Raw genomic sequence first — 14,469 nt, 5'->3', positions numbered from 1 at the left:
CTAGAAAGGGATCTGGGTGTCGTGAATAATACGCTGAAACCTTCTGCTCAGTGTGCTGCTGCGGCTAAGAAAGCAAATAGAATGTTGGGTATTATTAGGAAAGGTATGGAAAACAGGTGTGAGGATGTTATAATGCCGTTATATCACTCCATGATGCGACCGCACCTTGAGTATTGTGTTCAATTCTGGTCGCCACATCTCAAGAAAGATATAGCGGAATTGGAAAAGGTGCAGCGAAGGGCGACTAAAATGATAGCGGGGATGGGACGACTTCCCTATGAAGAAAGACTAAGGAGGCTAGGGCTATTCAGCTTGGAGTAGAGATGGCTGAGGAGAGACATGATAGAGGTATATAAAATAATGAGTGGAGTGGAACAGGTGGATGTGAAGCGTCTGTTCACGCTTCCCAAAAATACTAGGACTAGGGGGCATGCGATTAAACTACAGTGTAGTAAATTTAAAACAAATTGGAGAAAATACTTCTTCACCCAACGTGTAATTAAACTCTGGAATTCGTTGCCGGAGAACTCAGTGAAGGCGGTTAGCTTGGCAGAGTTTAAAAAGGGGTTAGACGGTTTCCTAAAGGACAAGTCCATAAACCGCTACTAAATGGACTTGGGGAAAAATCCACAATTCCAGGAATAACATGTATAGAATGTTTGTACGTTTGGGAAAGCTCGCCAGGTGCCCTTGGCCTGGATTGGCCGCTGTCGTGGACAGGATGCTGGGCTCGATGGACCCTTGGTCTTTTCCCAGTGTGGCATTACTTATGTAAAATCAGAGATGCATCCCAGTCACAGAAGTAGGTACATGTTTATCCACTCCTACTCTAGCTGAGAGAACATTTAATCATCTCTCTGACTTCATGTGCAACTCTCTTAAGTCATCTTACTTCCTAACTCCTCTTACTCTCTTACCTATATGTTCCATCTTTGTTTATACCCTACACTATCAATTAAAATGTTCTATTACGTATTGTGTTGACTTTGTAAGTACTATGCCATACTTTGTATCGTTATTTGAATATTTGTACTGCTGTAATTGGTCTGCTGCTCACGTTTGATTTATTCTTACTGTACACCGCCTTGAGTGAATTCCTTCAAAAAGGCAGTAAATAAATCCTAATAAATAAATAAGATACAGGTGCAGGTTTCCTCTAGACGTAGAGAAGATTCTCTCTTGTTTAGAAGGAAATAAGCCTGATAACCATGTTGAACATCTTCTTTTCAGCAATGTGCTAAGGCCTTAGGTCCTCTCAAGTCAGAATATTCTAGTCATTTTTGGTGATCTAGATGTAACAGAACTGCACTAATCCTCCAGCACAGCTGAGGCTTTCCAAAATGTTATATTCACTTACACAGTAACATAGTAGATGATGGCAGAAAAAGACCTGCACGGTCCATCCAGTCTGCCCAACAAGATAACTCATATTTGCTACTTTTTGTGTATACCCTACTTTGATTTGTACCTGTCCTCTTCAGGGCACAGACCGTGTAAGTCTGCCCAGCACTATCCCCGCCTCCCAACCACCAGCCCCTCCTCCCACCACCGGCTTTGGCACAGACCGTATAAGTCTGCCCAGCACTATCCCCGCCTCCCACCACTGGCTCTGGCACAGACCGTTTAAATCTGCCCCGCACTATCCCCGCCTCCCAACCTCCCAACCTCCAGCCCCGCTTCCCACTACTGGCTCTGCTATCCAATCTCGGTTAAGCTCCTGAGGATCCTTTCCTTCTGAACAGGATTCCTTTATGTTTATCCCACGCATGTTTGAATTCCGTTACCGTTTTCCTCTCCACCACCTCCCGCGGGAGGGCATTCCAAGCATCCACCACTTTCTGCCAAGGTTGCAAAGTCTGAAATTAGCTCAAAGCCAATTCACCAAATTGCAGCCTTCTGAAAACTTAATGCCAGTCAAACCAGACTACCGCCATATTTCTCACTGCAATTTTACCATTTAAAACCCAATGCGGGAAGGTGGGCTACGAGGTAGTCAATCACTCTGGACAAGGGATCTGACAGCACAGTGCTCTGTTCAAGACAAAAAAAAAAAAAAAACTAGATTCCCAACTGCAAAATTGGTTCAGCACACAAATGTTTCTTTAGAGAATGGGTGTCAGCTGCCATACACCATTGTGTGGGGCATTCTTTAGCCTATTAACCACTCACTGGAACACGTGGTCAAAGGTTCTGATTAGCGGTTTGGAGACCAAGAGCAGCTGCTGAAAGCCATCCACTGTGGTGTCACCCAGAATCTCCATTGAATATTTTGCTTCAAACTGGATCTAAAAAAGAAAAAAAAAAACAAGTTATTAAAAAATTCCACAATGAATTTGAATTGTCTTTTCTACTCAGCAGATCTGAAAACCAAGATCTACTACTACTACTAGTATTTAGCATTTCTATAGCGCTACAAGGCGTACGCAGCGCTGCACAAACATAGAAGAAAGACAGTCCCTGCTCAAAGAGCTATGTAATAAAAGTGAGCCAAGTATAGGACAATCAAGCCATTGTGACATCACTGATGAGGTTGGCTCTTATTGGTGGCCTGAGGCATTATGACATCACAATATCACCTCTGATTACAAGAGACTACTACTACTACTATTTAGCATTTCTATAGCGCTACAAGGCGTACGCAGCGCTGCACAAACATAGAAGAAAGACAGTCCCTGCTCTGAGAGCTTACAATCTAATAGACAAAAAATAAACTAAGCAAATCAAATCAATTAATGTGTACAGGAAGGAGAAGAGGAGGGTAGGTGGAGGCGAATGGTTACAAGTGGTTACAAGTCAAAAGCAATGTTAAAGAGGTGGGCTTTCAGTCTAGATTTAAAGGTGGCCAAGGATGGGGCAAGACTTAGGGGCTCAGGAAGTTTATTCCAGGCGTAGGGTGCAGCGAGACGGAAGGCGCGAAGTCTGGAGTTGGCAGTAGTGGAGAAGGGAACAGATAAGAAGGATTTATCCATGGAGCGGAGTGCACGGGAAGGGGTGTAGGGAAGGACGAGTGTGGAGAGATACTGGGGAGCAGCAGAGTGAGTACATTTATAGGTTAGTAGAAGAAGTTTGAACAGGATGCGAAAACGGATAGGGAGCCAGTGAAGGGTCGTATGAGTAAAGCGACCCTATTCTTTTTTTTTTATTATTTGAAAGAAGTCTTTATTGTTCAATGAAACATAACGTAACATAACATACATTGCACAAACTTCAAATAAGTGCTATTCTATGGTAAGTACAAAAATTCTTGTAAGAGCTTCTCCATTGTGGTGATTATCAGTTTCATCATTCAAATATTAACATCACGTAACTTCAAATTTTATCGTTTATACCATTTTTCCCCCTTCCCTTCCCCCCCCCCCCCCCCCACTGCCCACCCTCCCTCCAAGAGGACACAGCTAACCGTTAACAAGCATATTACACTCAGATAATCAACATGCTAAGCTGATAAGTCTTCAGAGGGAACACTGTTCCAAACCAGTTTCCATTTTCCCATCTGATTTTTGCGCTCAGCCATCAATCTCTCCATTTCACTTACATACCTCAGTTTGCGAAGCCATTTTGTTATTGGGGGAACCCCCTCCCTTCGCCAGTGTGAGGCTACAACCACTCTTGCCGTTCCCACTACATGAGTCGCCAGAGTCTGTTTACATGCTGTTAGGCCTGCAATCCGGGCAGAGAACAGAAACACCTCAGGAACCCATGGGATTGTACCTCCCAACCATTTCTGCATCCTAAAGTGGACCGCTCTCCAAAATGCACGGATTTTGATGCAGCCCCACCATATGTGCCCCATTGTGCCCCTGTGTCCACAGCTCCGCCAGCACATACCCGAGGAGGACGGAAATATCCTCTGTAAACGAGCAGGGGTGAGGTGCCACCTGTATAATACTTTCACTGCGTTCTCCTGCAGGGGTACATGTGTCGACACTCTCACCACGCTTCTTTCTATTCTCTCCCATTCAGGTTCCTCCAGGCACCTACCCAGTTCCCTTTCCCATCTATTCCTATGCTCCTCCCTACAAATTGTCTGCTGACTTATGATGAAAAGCGACCCTATTCTTAAACAAGAGATAGATGTATGGAACTGCTGAGGAGGGTGGAGTGAAAAAGAAGGGTTAGAACACAAGGAGTGCAAGGGCCAAGAAAGCTGTTCCAAAAACTATCCACATACACACCTCCATGGCAATTATCTTTCTCTAAGGACTTTGGATCTGGGCACAAGTCCTCCAAAGCACAAGAAACACTTCATGCATCTATTGGGAACGGCATTTTATTCTTGAAAGTTTGAGTAGGTACAATTCACCTCTCCTTCATATTTATATATTTCAGCCAAATTAGTTCTTCCAGGTGCAAAGGAGAAATGAGATCTTACCTGCTAATTTACTTTCCTTGAGTCTCTCCAGACCATTCCTAACGAGCAGGTAATATTTACTCCTACCAGCAGAGGGAGACTGAGAATATTGATTCTAAACCACATATAAAGGGGGCTGTGCAACCCTGACCCTCTCAGCAGGGGCCAAGGGACCCTCGCTGCTATGGGGCCAAGGGGGCCAGGGCCCCCGTAGATTTGGCCCTCGACCCCCTACTGTCGACCCCCCCCCCCGCCCACTCGCAGTCGCCTACCTGGGCTGGCGTCAGACTCAAAAACCTGAAAAGAAGGAAGAAGACTTCGGCTGGCGGGGGATGGAGTCCCCGCCAGCCCAGGTAGGCGACGGCGAGCGAGCGGGGGGGGGGGGGGGGTCAAGTTGGCGATGATGGCAGCGCCGCGGGGGGGGGGGACGATGATGGCGATGGCGGGGGGCTAAAATGTGCCCCCCCCCACCTCGGCTCTGCCCCCCCCCCCTACCGCTGAAGGTCAGATACGCCCCTGCCTCTCAGTATTTTGAATTGCCAAGTGACAAATCAAAACAGTATTAACAGGAATAATAAGAGAAACAGGAACATGACTAGCAGAGACCCCCAACCACCGAGGGGGGAAAAAATGCATCAAACAGATGTGCAGCCAGTCAGTGGTTTGGACAGCAAAGAGAAACCAGACACAGCATAGCTCCAGACTCTCCCAAGATCCCCCCCCAAAAAAAAAAACAAAAAAAAAACACATACAGACACCAAGGAAGGGTTCAGGAATGGTCTGTAGAGACTCAAGGAAAGTAAATTAGCAGGTAAGATCTCATTTCTCTTTCCTTATTGTCTGCTCCAGACCATTCCCAATGAGTGGAAAAGTACCAAACCAGTATTCACGGAGGGTGGAAAAGTTCCCGAGCCAACATCGAAGCTCCAAAAGCAGCACCCTGACGGGCCTGGGTGTCCAAATGATAACGCTTCACAAAAGAATGAAAAAAACACCCAAGTGATCACCCTGAGAGAAATGAGAGACTGCTCCACCCAGGAAGAAGCCTGAGCTCTCGTGGAACGAGCCTTCAATACTGCAGCAAACATGCCGAAGAAATAGCTCCTTGATCTAACGGACCACAGAGGCTTTACAGGCTGCTTCCCCCTTGTGTGGTCCACCAAAAAGCAAAAGATCCGATCCGTCTTTTGTGAAACTCCTCCATCCACTTAATATAGCAGCACAGAGCCCTGCGCACATCCAACAAAACAAGAGATTATGGAGAGTCCTCCCCGGAAAAGGAGGGCAAGGAAATAGCCTGATTAACATGGAATGGAGATATCACCATAGGCAGAAAACATAAAACCGGTCAAAGAGACACCTTCTCCCGAGAAAAGGAGAACAAGGCCTGCAACTCCGAGATACACCGAGCGGAAGAAATAACCACCAAGAACACCTCCCTTAAAAGACAGATCCTTGATGCCTGCTGTAAGGGTTCAAAAGGGGCCCAAACCAAAGACGACAGTACCAAATTCAGAACCTGGGGAGGGGGGGGGGGGGCACCACCTGACGAACGGGAGGCTGTAAACACTTCACCCCTTGAAGGAAGCGAGAAATGTCTAGATGAAGTGCGAGCAACCACCCCTGAACCGGACCCTGAAAACAAGTCAGTGCCGGCAGATGAACCCGAAGTGAGGAAAGAGACAACAAACCAGAGAAAATATTTCTTCACTCAAAGCGTAATTAAACTCTGGAATCATTGCCAGAGAATGTGGTAAAAGCAGCTAGCTTTGCAGGGTTTAAAAGAAAAGGTTTGGATAATTTCCTAAAAGAAAAGTCCATAAGCCATCATTAAGATGGATTTGGGAAAATCCACTGCTTATTTCTAGGAAAAGCAGCATAAAATTTGCTTTACTGTCCTGGGATCTTGCCACGTACTTCTGACCTGGACTGACCACTGTTGGAAACTGGAAACGGAGCTTAATGGACCTTCGGTCTGTCCCAGTATGGCAATGCTTTTGTTCTTATGTATAAACTAACAGGGCAGTTACTTTTTCACATGGGTGACATGGGTATTAGATAACTTAGTTCCTTAAATAAATGAAATAGTATCTAAAAACTGTGGTATACATTTATTCAGGTTCCCCTTGTCTAATATTAAAGAAAACAAAGATCAGAAACCATTCAATGTGACATATATGTAACAGAGGAGATCGGGAAGGGGAGATAATCTTTTTCCCATTTCATAACATCATGAAAAGCGAGGTTGCTAATGAGCTTTCTTCTACTCAGTGCACATATGATTCCCAAACCTCTTGGATTTTATCAAGAAACCCCCTTACGCGCCGCTAAACTTACCTAAAAAGAAAATACCTCCCATAGCCTTGCTAAAAACTGTTCAAACCCTGGAAGCTCACACCGGTTCCAGGACCTCACAATTTCACATCTGACAGACACCAGAAAAGGACTTATGAAATTCCATTTGCTCCTGTTCCAAACTGGGTGCATATAATTAAGCAGACAATTTTGGGTCCTTTTCAACCTGGATACCCAACATCTCCCAAATAAACTTAAAATTTTCATCCCAATATTCTCTTCCACTATTTGGCAGGTCTACCATATAGGAAAACACCAAGGGCCCCGTTTACTAAGCAACGCTGCAGGCACGCAAACTTTTTAGAACACGCTAAAAATTAGCATGCTGTAGAAACACCCATAGCAATATAATGGGTGTCGGTATCATTAACGCGCCTACAGTGCAGCTTAGTCAACAGGGCCCCAAACCCTGGAGTAGCCTAGTGGTTAGTGCAGCGGACTCTGATCCTGGGGAACTGGGTTCGATTCCCACTGCAGCTCCTTGTGACTCTGGGCAAGTCACTTAACTTTCCATTGCCCCTGGTACAAAATAAGTACCTGAATATATGTAAATTGCTTTGAATGTAGTTGCAAAAACCTCAGAAAGGCAGTATATCAAGTCCCATTTCCTTATTTCAGATTCTACATGGAATGTTGCTACTATTTGAGATTCTACATGAAATGATGCTACTATTGGAGATTTTGTTGCTACTATTGGAGATTCTACATGGAACGTTGCTACTATTGGAGATTCTACATGGAATGTTGCTACTATTGAGATTCTGTTGCTACTATTTGAGATTCTATGTGGAATGTTGAATGTTGCTATTCCACTAGCAACATTCCACGTAGAAGCCTGCCCTTGCAGATCAGCAACGCGGCCGCGCAGGCTTCTGTTTCTGTGAGTCTGACGTCCTGCAGAAACAGAAGCCTGCGCGGCTACATTGCTGATCTGCAAGGCCAGGTTTCTACACAGAATGTTGCTAGTGGAGGAGTAGCCTAGTGGTTAGTGCAGTGGACTTTGATCCTGGGGAACTGAGTTCGATTCCCACTGCAGCTCCTTATGACTCTGGGCAAGTCACTTAACCTTCCATTGCCCCTAGTACAAATAAGTACCTGTATATAATATGTAAACCGCTTTGAATGCAGTTGTAAAAAACCACAGAAAGGCGGTATATAAGTCCCATTCCCTCTCCCCTTTCATGAAGACAGTTAATCCTAATGAATTGTGATTAAGCGTATAGGAATTTGCAAGTTCCGTTTAGCTGCACTCCCTCATGGAGCCACTTTAAGAAGCCAGGTGTTACAGAGCAGAGAGGGCAGAGCAGGAAAGGCATGGTTCAGGCAACCAGATAAAACTCCTCAGCACCATTAAGCCAGAGAGGCGCAGGGAGGAGAGCAGCAGCCCTACAAGTTATGCCTCTGCTATAGATGTAAGCTATCAGAAACCTGGCTAAAATAGGCAAAGCTTTATCTTGAATCTTATAAGAATCCTGTTGGTTTTTTTTTTTTTTCAGCCTGGCTGCTTTTAATTGAATTATCTACTATAATAAAACTCACCCTCAACGTTCTAAGGACACTGACGTCAGTGCAGCCAAGCCCTGACTTCCTTCAAAAAGGTTCGAAGGTTCGTGGTGGTGAAGCAAATCGCTCCGGGCCCCGCCCTCGAGGGCGGAGCAATGGCAGAACAACGAAGGAGTTGGCAGGGAGGGAGGCAGGGAAGCGTGGGGGGGTGGGAAATCGCTCTGGGCCCCGCCCTCGAGGACGGAGCAATGGCGGAACAACGAAGGGGTTGGCAGGGAGGGAGGCGGGGGGGGAATCGCTCCGGGCCCTGCCCTCGCGTCAAACATCATGATGTTGGGGGCGGAGCAATGGCAGAACAACGAAGGGGTTGGCAGGGAGGGAGGCAGGGAGGCGTGGGAAATCGCTCTGGGCCCCGCCCTCGAGGGCGGAGCAATGGCAGAACAACGAAGGGGTTTGCAGGGAGGGAGGCCGGGGAATCGCTCCGGGCCCTGCCCTCGCGTCAAACATCATGACGTTGGGGGCGGAGCAATGGCAGAACAACGAAGGGGTTGGCAGGGAGGCGGGGGGGGAATCGCTCCGGGCCCTGCCCTCGCGTCAAACGTCATGACGTTGGGGGCGGATAAAGAAGAATAACGAAGGGGTTGGCCAGGGAGGGAGGGGTGCTGGCGACGAGCACCTTGCTAGCGCCCGTTTCATTTGCTCTGAAACGGGCCTCTTTTACTAGTATATTAATAATTACCGTTTTGATTGATTTATGATTTTGCTTATTTATTATTTCGTAGCCACTGACACAGCCCCTGTGTGGGTGAAACATGGCCTGTGTCGGGCATCATTCTGCTTTGTGTTTTATAAATAAATATTTGGTTTTCATCTATTGATCTGCTTGTTCTGTTTTCCTTGGCTGAAGCCAGGCCAGGATTTATGTAACACAGCAGCCGGGCTGTGCACATTGTGACTTTGGGACCCGTCAGCAACAGGCCCGTATAAAAATTACACCTAAACCTAAAGGGACTATTTCTATGTATTTTGTGTTAATAAAAAGTCTGGCTGTACCTGTGAAGGCTCAAACTCAGCCCTCGCTCACGCTATCAGAGAACAGACCAGGGGTTCCCAAACTTTCTCGGGTCACGGCACCCCCAGATTACACATTTCCTCTCGTCTCCACCCCCCCCCCCCCCCCCCACAGCAGAGTTCTACCTTTGCTGGGGGGAATCCCAAGCCCTGCCAGCTGAAGAGGTCCACTGCCATAGGCCCAAGCTCCATGCTGCTTACACAGCAAGCAAATCGGTGGAATGCTTCAGCCACCGACACCTGCATTCTCATGCATGTTCTCCCTCTCTCCCCACTTTCATCCAGCCTCTACCCTCCCCCCATTCCATCTAGCCTCTACCCTCCCCCCCCTTTCATCTAGCCTCTACCCTCCCCCCCTTCATCTAGCCTCTACCCGCTCTCACTCCCCCTTTCATCTAGCCTCTACCCTCTCTCCCCCTTTCATCTAGCCTCTCCCCTCTCCCCCCCTTTCATCTAGCCTCTACCCTCCCCCCCTTCATCTAGCCTCTACCCGCTGTCACTCCCCCTTTCATCTAGCCTCTACCCTCTCTCACTCCCCCCTTTCATCTAGCCTCTCCCCTCTCCCCCCCCCTTCATCTAGCCTCTACCTTCTCTCCCCCCTTTCATCTAGCCTCTACCTTCTCTCCCCCCTTTCATCTAGCCTCTCCCCTCTCCCCCCCCTTTCATCTAGCCTCTCCCCTCTCCCCCCCCCTTTCATCTAGCCTCTCCCCTCTCCCCCCCCCTTTCATCTAGCCTCTACCTTCTCTCCCCCCCCTTTCATCTAGCCTCTACCCTCTCTCCCCCCCCTTCATCTAGCCTCTACCCTCTCTCACTCCCCCTTTAATCTAGCCTTTACCCTCTCTCCTCCTTCCATCAGCAGAAGCGTAGCTAGGTGGGGCGCAAGAGGAGCGGCCGCTCCCCCAAACAAATTTTGAATAAAATGGTGCCTCCGCAGATCAGCACCTCAGCTTCACACCGATGACTATTTTACAAAAGATCTGCTCCCCCGACATCAAAACCTGGCTATGCTTCCGCTGCACAGCCCACTTACAGGTGGACACTGAAGTCAGTGGTTCTCAGTCTCCATCTGCTGGTAGAAGTGCATAATCCATGTGTCTGTGCCGGTCTGGAGGGATGCAATAGAAACGCTGTTGCAATAAATTGAAGCAGGTGGCGAAACTAAAGGAAAAATTACATGTACAATGCTACAGTAGCATCTAGGTCACTATGTACAAATATTAGGAAAGCCCACTGGAAAACAGTTTCCTTGATGCATCTTTATGTAATGGCTACAGGTCTACTGCTAACCTTTTTTTTTTTTAATCATTTTTTTTCTATTTATTTTTGAACTTTTACGAAAAGGCATAACCAAACATCTCCATTTGACAGTTTCTCCATTACAAACATGAGATCACTAAATAAAGCTACAAGTATTCTTTATCCTTCCCCCCTCCCCTTCCCCAGACAAAAACCTCCAACTTCTAGTATCTCAGCTTTGCAGTGGCGTACCAAGGGGGGGGAGGTGGGGGCGGTCCGCCCCAGGTGCACACCATTGGGGGGGGGGGGGGGGTGCCGCACGCCTGTCGGCTCCACTCGTACTGTGCTCCCTCTGCCCCGGAACAGGTTACTTCCTGTTCCGGGGCAGAGGGAGCATGGAACGAGCGAAGCCGACAGGCACGCGGCACCCCCCCAGCAGGTAAAAATGCACCCGGGGGGGGGGGGGTCCTTTCGCCAGGGGGGAGGGGGTGTCCTTTCACCTGGGGTGGGGGGGGTCGCGCTACACCCGGGGTGGGGGGGGGGCCAGAAGACCACTGCACATACGGGTCCCAGATACGATGGTATGACAACAGGCTGCCAGTACGCACAGCTGTTAATTTAGACATTAAATGAATATAGTCCATCTTATACAAAATCTGCTGAAGGCCTGGCAAAGTTGGCTGTTACCAAGCCGCAGCAAGTACCAATTTGCTGGCAACAAACACCTGAGTAACCAGCTGGTGAATGGAGGATTTGTCTACTGCTAACCTTGCCTTTTTTGGCTCAACTCAAATGCAGTGGCAATGTAGCGTCCGCAAAATTTGTGACTGCTAATACCCTCTTGGATAATTCCCAATCCAGTTTCAGAAAGTCATACAGGGCCTGAAAAGATAAAAACCCCATTGAAATATCTTTTTTTATGGCTGGACAAAGGATTAAATGGTCAGATTGTACAGACAGACTCAACAGCTGAGACTGACTCTACAGACAACTCTCTTATTGCCAGCTAAAGTTGAATATTGTGGGTGCATCCCGTCATGTACTAGAGTGGTTTAAGGATTTCTTCTTTCAGAGAAATATGGGAGTGACATTTAAAGGGTACATTTTGGCACCCCAGAAATCTCCACTATCCCCTTGTTTTATTTTTGTACGTGATGCAGTATTACTGATCCATGAACAACAGGTAAACCATCTGTCACACGCTGATTCCCCCCCCCCCCCCCCCCCAATTGTTTACTCATATTATAGATACTATGGTTGCAACTGCCTGTCAACTGACTGATCATATGAAAATCTTTGGAGTTTTCAAAGAGTATTCACCATCTATTCAATCTCAAAAATATTCTGCGTTATGAGTTGTAAAAAAAATTATGGAGTTTTTCCTCTTGGGTTAAATTAGTGCTTAACGAGTTTGATTTACAGGACTGTGCTGAAGGATAGGGACCTCCATGTTGCTGTGACTCTGCATGCAGTTTTGGGACATGGCAGAGGAGGGACCGTAGCTTGAGATTTATCATAAGCGCTCTACCTCTTTGTATTTGCTGGCGGTCATGTCGGCACATAGGTTCACAAACCCTGAGGGATCAACGAAGACGACGTCAAATGCCTGGTGGAAGTCTGCAAGGGTCGGCTGTAAAGGAAACCCAAACATTACATGGATTACATGTAATATTACATGGATTACAACAACAGGGTCCCACCATATGATGGAACTAGACTCTTACTCCATCCTATATAATAAAACGCCTCTCCAACATTCTGAAGCCGAGAAAGTGAAGCCTTCAAGCATTCCTGCAACGTTCCGGAACTACGTGTCATCAGTTGAGGAGATGGAGCCTTACAGAGCGCACGAATGCTTCAAGGCTTGAAGGCTTCACTTTCTCGCACACACACACTCACTCTGTCTCTCACATACACTCTCTCTCACACAGACTCACAACACACACACAGTCTCTCTCTCTCTCAAACATACACAGTCCAAGGAAAGGGGGACCTGGAACTCAGAGGGGAGAAGAGGGAGGGGGGAAGGAGGGAGGGTGTCATGGAACTCGGAGCCCCACACACACTCACTCTGTCTCTCACACACTCTCTGACACAAACACACACACACTCTGTCTCTCTCTCTCTCTCTCTCACACTCATTCTCTCTCACATACACACTCCATCTCTCACCCACACACTCTCTCTCTCAAACATACACAGTCCAAGGAAAGGGAAGCCTGGAACTCGGAGGGGAGAAGATGGAGGGGGGAGGGAGGGAGGGAAGGAGGGGGTCATGGAACTCGGAGCCCCACACACACTCACTCTGTCTCTCACATACACTCTGTCTCTCACACACTCTCTCTGACACAAACACACACACACTCTGTCTCTCTCTCACTCACACACACACTCCATCTCTCATACACACACTCCGAGGAAAACCTTGCGAGCGCCCGTTTCATTTGTGTCAGAAACGGGCCTGTTTTACTAGTCTTCCAATAAATGGGAATAGTTATGCGCACAATTACATGTTTAACTTAAGTATTTAATTAAGCCTTAATTGGTGCTTAATTAGCACTAATTTGCACTTACACGCCAATTCTATAAACTGCACACGCAACGTCTACAGTAAATCACCTGCAAATGGCATCCCAACTATTTTGGCACACGTGCGTTATAGAATGCTTTCACATACAGGCACAACTGCCGCATTCGGTTGAACATTTTCCCTTGCCATAGAGAAGGCGTAAGTGCTTGTGCCTAACTTAAATTTAAGCACTAGTATTCTGTAATAGCTATTTTCTAGCGCCCTATACAGAATTACCCCTTTAATGGTCTCAAAACAGAGTGTATTACCAGAAATTAATGTTTCCTCCAGAGGGGCCAAAGGCCCGAGACAGGGCATTATTGTTTAAAGAAAAATGGTCTAAAATCTGGGTAATTTTTAACAATTTTTTCAGTCTCATTTTCCCCCAACAGTAAGATAGTGGAAACAAATTTCTAGCCAATTAATATCCTGTATTCCAAACATAAGTACATAAGTAATGCCACACTGGGAAAAGACCAAGGGTCCATCGAGCCCAGCATCCTGTCCATGACAGCGGCCAATCCAGGCCAAGGGCACCTGGCGAGCTTCCCAAACATACATTCTATACGTGTTATTCCTGGGATTTTGGATTTTTCCAAGTCCGTTTAGTAGCGGTTTATGGACTTGTCCTTTAGGAAACCGTCCAACCCCTTTTTAAACTCTGCTAAGCTAACCGCCTTCATCTTATTATTCGTTCAATATATATCCATATACTCAGTATCTTGGTACAGCCCAGCACTGAAAATCTCAGATTTATACTTTTATTTCTGCACATTTTTAGTGGAATCATCCAGAGCATTTGAAAAGAAGACAAACCAAATTAAAAAGAGATCAATTCATACTAAAGTATGTTTTCTATTCAAAGTACTATTGTCCTCACACATTCCCCCAAAACACAGGAAGATTTTTATATATTTTACATTGCCCCCCCCCCCCCCCAGGATTTTTCACATCTCTGCAGATCATACTAATTTATAAAACATCAGAAACTCCCAGAGGTATGAGCCTGGGAGCATATGAAGAAATCAGGTTTGCTCATCAGCTTACCAGGGAAACATCTGAAGCTTTAGCCAGGGTTATCCCATTCACCGTCAGGTCTGTGGTGGCTAAAAACAAACAGGAAACTTTCAGAGTAATTCATGGAACCACTTTTTTTTTTCTTAAAGGAAGACAGACACCGCCGTATAATTATAAGGTATGTTGACTTAATTATGATCCCCAATCGGGCTCATTTTTGAAAGAGGAGGACGCCCATCTTTCGACACAAATCGGAAGATGGACGTCCTTTCTCACAGAACATAGTAACATATTAGATGACGGCAGAAAAAGACCTGCATGGTCCATCCAGTCTGCCCAAGACAAACTCATATGTGTATACCTTACC

General features: G+C 46.7%; 1 protein-coding gene across 1 annotated transcript in view; it reads right to left on the bottom strand.

Moving 5' to 3' along the window:
* NOL6 (nucleolar protein 6) overlaps window positions 1-14,469 on the bottom strand; it is a 191,311-nt gene that overhangs the window by 119,070 nt on the left and 57,772 nt on the right. Inside the window, 3 exon segments of the mRNA XM_030191898.1 lie at window positions 2,170-2,285; window positions 12,045-12,146; window positions 14,133-14,191. Of these exon segments, the coding sequence (XP_030047758.1) occupies window positions 2,170-2,285; window positions 12,045-12,146; window positions 14,133-14,191 (277 nt within the window).

The sequence above is a fragment of the Microcaecilia unicolor genome, chromosome 2, assembly GCF_901765095.1.
Source record: "Microcaecilia unicolor chromosome 2, aMicUni1.1, whole genome shotgun sequence".
Lineage (NCBI taxonomy): Eukaryota > Metazoa > Chordata > Amphibia > Gymnophiona > Siphonopidae > Microcaecilia > Microcaecilia unicolor.
This window is presented reverse-complemented; position numbering and strand designations above follow the sequence as displayed.